The sequence below is a fragment of the Symphalangus syndactylus genome, chromosome 17, assembly GCF_028878055.3.
Source record: "Symphalangus syndactylus isolate Jambi chromosome 17, NHGRI_mSymSyn1-v2.1_pri, whole genome shotgun sequence".
NCBI classification, from domain to species: Eukaryota; Metazoa; Chordata; class Mammalia; order Primates; family Hylobatidae; genus Symphalangus; species Symphalangus syndactylus.
Window position 1 is genome coordinate 33,336,020 of NC_072439.2, and position 6,589 is coordinate 33,342,608.

The 6,589-nt window shown below is 48.4% G+C and overlaps 1 protein-coding gene across 2 annotated transcripts in view; it reads left to right on the forward strand.

Moving 5' to 3' along the window:
- The window catches only part of TIMELESS (timeless circadian regulator), a 33,716-nt gene extending 27,357 nt beyond the window's left edge, over positions 1-6,359 (forward strand). For both annotated transcript variants that reach the window (XM_055246810.2, XM_055246812.2), the window contains exons 19-29: positions 249-394; positions 1,050-1,135; positions 1,225-1,342; positions 1,432-1,514; positions 1,748-1,890; positions 2,122-2,293; positions 2,374-2,442; positions 2,559-2,677; positions 5,121-5,346; positions 5,472-5,573; positions 5,695-6,359. In XM_055246810.2, the coding sequence (XP_055102785.2) occupies positions 249-394; positions 1,050-1,135; positions 1,225-1,342; positions 1,432-1,514; positions 1,748-1,890; positions 2,122-2,293; positions 2,374-2,442; positions 2,559-2,677; positions 5,121-5,346; positions 5,472-5,573; positions 5,695-5,765 (1,335 nt within the window). In that variant the 3' untranslated portion in view covers positions 5,766-6,359. The remainder of the gene's footprint in view (positions 1-248; positions 395-1,049; positions 1,136-1,224; positions 1,343-1,431; positions 1,515-1,747; positions 1,891-2,121; positions 2,294-2,373; positions 2,443-2,558; positions 2,678-5,120; positions 5,347-5,471; positions 5,574-5,694) is intronic.
- Positions 6,360-6,589: the final 230 nt, after the last annotated feature.

Sequence of the window (6,589 nt, forward strand, 5' to 3'; positions counted from 1 at the left end):
AGGGTATGGGAACCCTCAGGTAAATAAATAATCTTCAGGAGATAGAAGGTGCTGAGAGGTGTCAAGGGCTGGGAGATGGGAAAACAATGAGAAAGTAGACAGGCAGGTTGAGGGAGCTGCATGGAGAAGGACAGAAGCGAGTGAGTGAGGAGGGAGCAGCTGGGAACAGCTATAGAGAAAATACCTAGAAGGCCAGGTTCAGGTCTGCATTGGACCAGAGGCCTCATAGTAACCTCCTTCTCCTACAGGAGCTAGTGACTTTTGCCAAATACATCCTGGGCAAATTCTTTGCATTGGCTGCAGTCAACCAAAAAGCCTTTGTGGAGCTGTTGTTCTGGAAGAACACAGCTGTGATTCGAGAGATGACTGAGGGCTATGGCTCCCTGGAGGACAGGTGAGCTTGAAGTTGGCGAAGGATGGGTGGGGGTAGGGGAAGTTTGACGCAGAGTCACAGAATGTCAAAGCTGTTAAGAGCTTGCATGTCATTTAGCCCACTGTTTCTTTCCCTATCGTGGGTGAGAAAACAGGCTCAGGGGGTGAAATGCTTTACCTAAGGTTATCTAAGAGAGGAGCAGGGACTGGAGCCCAAGTCTACTGTGTATCTAGTTTCCTTCTCCATCACCAGCCTCCATAGAGGTGGTCACTGTTGGGAGCTGGGTGGTTGCCCAGAGAGAGTCCGTGTGCGACCTCTCCCAAAATGTGTTGGGAAACCATGAGGATTTGTAGAAATGTTTGTCCTCTTTCCCTTAGTATCTCAGCCCCTCTCCTTTCACACTTAGTCTCTTTTTCCCATAATATTCTCAGTCCCTAAAGTCAAAATGGTCAGGGTTCCATTGGCCCAACCTGGAAAATCTCTTAGTTTGACTTTTAGGTTCTTACGTGGAAGGAAAGTGAGGGGAAGGAGGCACACTGTAGGCCTCTGCTGGCTGGCCTCTTTCAGTTACCTGCCTCGTCCTTCCTGTTCTTTTCAGAACTGATCAGAGAAGGCCTTTGGTCTCCTCTTTTTGGGCCAAGAACCTATATGCTCCCTTTCTCCTTTCACCATTCAGGTCTTCCAGTCGCAGAGCACCTACATGGAGCCCCGAAGAAGAGGCTCATCTTCGGGAGCTGTACCTCACCCATAAGGACGTGGAAGGTGAGAGGCCTTGGGATCTGGAGAGTTTGTGAGGAGGGCAGCCTGAGCTGTGGGACCTTCTTTACTGCCTTAGTCCTTCCCCACGCCAGGGCAGGATGTGGTGGAAGCCATCTTGACCCACCTGAATACTGTTCCTCGAACACGGAAGCAGATCATCCACCATCTGGTACAGCTGGGACTGGCTGACAGTGTCAAGGACTTTCAAAGGTAGAGAGGCACATGCTCTGGAGGCTGTTGGGATGGGGACTTACGTTCACTTCCTGGGCTTCCTCTTCCACTGACACCTTCCTAATCAGGAAAGGAACTCATGTTGTACTGTGGACGGGGGATCAGGAGTTGGAGCTGCAGCGGCTTTTTGAGGAATTCCGGGACTCAGATGGTGAGTGAGGTGGAAACTCAGGGGACCTTTGAGATGAAAGCCAAGCTATCCATTTATTTTGGGGCTGCCTTTTATTCTCAAGAAAAGATTCTCCCATCCCTTCTGTTCACTTACTGTATTTGTAAGTGTCATTTTTGGATGAATTGAGGTACCCTCTTTCCAGAGACCTCTGATTTATTTTACTCATCTCTTTCTCTGTTGCCGTTGGGTATTCACATGCTTACTTTTTATAGATGTCCTGGGTCATATCATGAAGAATATCACAGCCAAACGCTCACGGGCCCGAATAGTGGATAAACTCTTGGCTCTGGGGCTGGTGGCTGAGCGGCGGGAGCTGTACAAGAAACGGCGGAAAAAGTTGGCATCCTCCATCTTGGTAACAATCTGATCCTAGCTCTGCTGGCGTGGGCCTGCTCCCCTTGAAGTGCTCCTTAGGAGCAGTCCACCCGGATTCTTCCTGCCTGAGGCTGTTCTGACCAGATCCTTCCGAGAGAGCAGGCGGCGGGGCGGGGGCGGGGGCGGGGTGCGGCGGTCAGGAACGAGGAGACTCCACTAAGTTCCTCGTGTTGCCTTCATTTTCATTCCCCCAACCCCCAATGAATTTTAGCCAAATGGAGCGGAGTCCCTGAAAGATTTTTGCCAGGAAGATCTGGAAGAAGAGGAAAACCTGCCTGAGGAAGACAGCGAAGAGGAAGAAGAAGGGGGCTCAGAAGCAGAACAAGTCCAGGGTAGCTTAGTCCTTTCAACTGAAAACCTTGGTCAAAGCCTGCATCAGGAAGGTGAGGACTTTGGCTGGGAGAGGTGTCTCAGGTGGAGGCTTGGGAGTAGGGTCAAATGTAAGTTTCCCTCATTTCCTTAGGCTTTTCTACCCCGCTCCTATGGCTCCAGAACTGCCTGATCCGAGCAGCTGATGATCGGGAAGAGGATGGTGAGTGGACAGATGACACTTTTAGGAGGAGAGCCCTGGAGGCTATTGGAGACCTACCTGGTCATGGGATGGAGGACCAGTTCTTCCCTTATATCTTCACCATATGACTGTCTTAGGCTGCTCCCAGGCCGTTCCATTGGTGCCACTCACAGAGGAAAATGAGGAAGCCATGGAAAACGAACAGTTTCAGCAGCTGTTGCACAAGCTAGGGATTCGGCCCCCCGCCTCTGGGCAGGTAAATATGCCAGTTACAGCGTCAACCAAGGCATGTTAGTCCTATTTCCAAATACATCTCCTCCTCCTCGCTGTCATGGTGGTCCTCCTTACCATCCTCATCGTCATCTCGGTCTTCCTCATTGTCTTGTCGTCTCTGACCAAGATTCCTGCAGCAGCCATTCTGCTAGTCTTCTGTTCCTCTCTCTAATCTCCCCTTCCCCTAGATCCATCTTCCAGACTGCCCCCAGATTTATCTTTTTAAAATATAGTTTTGATTACAGTTGTCCCTTAGTATCTGAGAGGGGATTGGTTCCAGGATCCCCCTGCCCACAGATACCCAAATCTACAGATGCTGAAGTCCCTTTTTGTAGTATTTGTAAATAACCTAGGTACATCCTCCTGTATACTTTAAGTCATTTTTAGATTACATATAATACCTATACAGTGTAAATGTTAGGTAAATAATCGTTATACTGTATTTTAAATATATATGTATTTTATATATATATATATTTTTTTTTTGGGGGGGTGGGTACAGAGTCTCACTCCATCGCGCAGGCTGGAGTGCAGTGGCTCAGTCTCAGCTCACTGTCGCCTCAACCTCCCAGGCTCAGGTGATCCTCCCACCTCAGCCTCCTGAGTAGCTGGGACTACAGGCCTATGTTACCACTCCCCACTAATTTTTTGTATTTTTTGTAGAGATGGGGTTATGCCATGTTGCCCAGGCTGTGTATTATTGTTTAATGTTGTATTGTTATTTTTTTATTTTTTTTTATTTTTTTTGAGACGGAGTCTCACTCTGTCGCCCAGGCTGGAGTGCAGTGGCGCAATCTCGGCTCACTGCAAGCTCCGCCTCCCGGGTTCACGCCATTCTCCTGCCTCAGCCTCTCCGAGCAGCTGGGACTACAGGCGCCCGCCACCACGCCTGGCTAATTTTTTGTATTTTTAGTAGAGACGGGGTTTCACCGTGGTCTCGATCTCCTGACCTCGTGATCCACCCGCCTTGGCCTCCCAAAGTGCTGGGATTACAAGCGTAAGCCACCGCGCCCGGCCTGTTAATTTTTTTTAATATTGTCGATCTACAGTGGTTTGAATCCACAGATTCAGAACTTGTGGATATGGAGGGTCAAGTCCCCTGTCCAGAGCCATTGATGGTTCCTTACTGCTTGCAGGACAGAATCCACAAACTCCAAATGGCATCCCCATCCTTGGCCAACCTTTGCAGCCTCACAGCCACACCACTCACTCACCGACTTTACATCATAGTCACCCTGGTAGGCTTTCTCATGCCTCCAAATGGTTAATCATGCCAGTCCCTCTATTGGAAGGCTGCAACCGTGCATACAAGGTGACACACACACACTCCATCTGTCTTACTGATGGACCTCTACCCACTCTTCAAGAGTCTGCTCAACTGTTTCCTTGTCAGAGAAGCAGTCCTTGTCGTTCTTTCAACCCCTGAAGTAAAAATAATCACTTTTGCAGCTGTGATTTGTTCATTCCCCTGATGCAACCTTAATCCTGTGGAATCTGCCGGGTACGGTGGCTCACGCCTGTAACCCCAGCACTTTGGGAGGCCAAGGCGGGCGGATCACCTGAGGTCAGGAGTTCAAGACCAGCCTGGCCAACATGGCAAAACCCCGTCTCTACTAAAAATACAAAAATTAGCCTGGTGTGGTGGTAGGCACCTGTAGTCCCAGCTACTTGGGAGGCTGAGGCAGGAGAATTGCTTGAACCCAGGAGGGTGAGGTTGCAGTGAGCCTTTATTGCTTTGCCACAGCACTCTAGCCTGGGCAACAGAGTGAGACTCTGCCTCAAAAAAAAAAAAAATCCTGTGATATTATGGTACATTTGTTCTTTTTCCCATTGGATTGTGAGTCATTTGATAGCAAGGATCATACCTGATTCACCTTTACATCCCCAGGATTTATTTATTTATTTATTCAATTGACAACTATAGCCAGGTGCAGTGGCTCATGCCTGTAATCCCAGCACTTTGGGAGGCTGAGGTGGGAGGATCGTTTGAGACTGGCCTGGGCAACACAGCAAGACCCTGTCTCTACAAAAAATTATTAAGTAGTTGGGCATCATGGTGGCATGCACCCCTGTGGTCCTGGCTACTTGAGAGGCTGAGGCAGGAGGATAGCTTGATCCCAAGAGATCGAGACTACAGTGGACCATGATTGTGCCACTGCACTTCAGCCTGAGTGACAGAGGCAGACCCCTTCTCATTTAAAAAAAAATAAAAGAACAACCAAAAAAACCTATAACTGGGAACCTCCTAATGTAGCAGGCACTGTGCTAGGCATTGGGTGTATATTAGATAAGTAAGTATTATAATAAGTAGAGTTCACAACCCTTGTGGATCTTCACCAATGTTGGGTCATATATATTCAATGAATATCAAACTCTGGGGAACAAGAGGCTGGTCCTTTCGCTTTTCAACTTCTTGGACCCTGTAGGAAACCTTCTGGCGAATTCCAGCCAAGCTGAGTCCTACCCAGCTCCGGAGGGTAGCAGCTTCTTTGAGTCAACCAGAGGAGGAACAGAAGCTGCAGCCAGAACTACAGCCTGAAGTCCCTGGAGAGCAAGGCTCTGATGAGGAGCACTGTAAAGAGCACCGAGCACAAGCCCTGAGGGCCCTCTTGCTAGCCCACAAGAAGAAAGCAGGCCTGGCATCCCCAGAGGGTAATAGTGCGACAGCCATCTTCTGAGTATTAACGTGTCAGCCATGTTGGTCTAGAGGGCAGGAGAGGTATTTTGAGAATACGAGGACCGAGTTCCTAATTTTGTATCATTTATGGTCATTGCAGAGGAAGACGCTGTTAGTAGAGAGCACCTGAAGGCAGCACCCAAGAAACGACAATTGCTGGACAGTGACGAGGAACAGGAAGAAGATGAGGGCAGGAACAGAGGTAGGGAATTTGATGGGACCTTCTTTTTCTTCTCTAATCCTGAAGACAAACTCTACCACGTCCTTACCCCTTAACATATTTAGATATTCTCTCTCTCTCTCACCCCTCGTCGTTCCCACAGCACCAGAGTCGGGAGCTCCAGGAATCCAAAAGAAGAAACGATATCAGATTGAGGATGATGAGGATGACTGAAGAGCTAAGAAGCCTCGGGGTAGAGATAGACACGTTTTTAGGTGGTGCATTTAAGTCAGAGTTGGAAGGGTCATACAGGACCCGGAAGCTCCTCTTACTGGACAGAGCAGTAGAATCCCGGGCTCTTCCATGGATTTAGGCTGAGAAACTTCAGCAGCAGTATTGGACTTCTCTGCTGTCAGTCTTTGTTTCTCCCAGTTTTTATCGGTATGCCCCAGCAGCTCTCTGGAGATTTATTCCTCTTCTTCTAGGAACCATTTCTTTTGGTTATTGGAGCTCCTTAGCAAACAAGAGGAGTGAGTGAAATAGAGAAAACACCCTGGACCCCTCTTGTTGGTTTGTTCCTTTTGGCTTTCTCTTGGAGGTGGGTCACAGCACCAAATGGGGAGCTTTATGACATGACAGGTGGGAGTTTTGTACCACTTTTAGAAGATACCAGATGCCTCTGTCCTCATTTTCTTTCCTATGATCATCCTCTAGATACCAGATAGAGCCCCATTCCTGCATTTGAGATAGGGTTGGAATATAGTACTCTAGATGATGAACGTGTTTGCTTTGTGTTTGGTATTAAACATGTAAGATTAGAAGTTCTGATCTCAGTCTGACTAGTCGATATGTCTAAGTTCCCCAGCCCTTCCCCTGCTGTGCTCTTGAAAGAAGAACTTAAAAATTTTAGGGTAAAAATAGACCAACAGACCGGCACAGTGGCTCAAACCTGTTGTCCTAGCACTTTGGGAGGCTGAGGCGGGTGGGTCACCTGAGCTCAGGAGTTTGAAACCAGCCTGGACAATATGGCGAAACCCCATCTCCACTAAAAATACAAA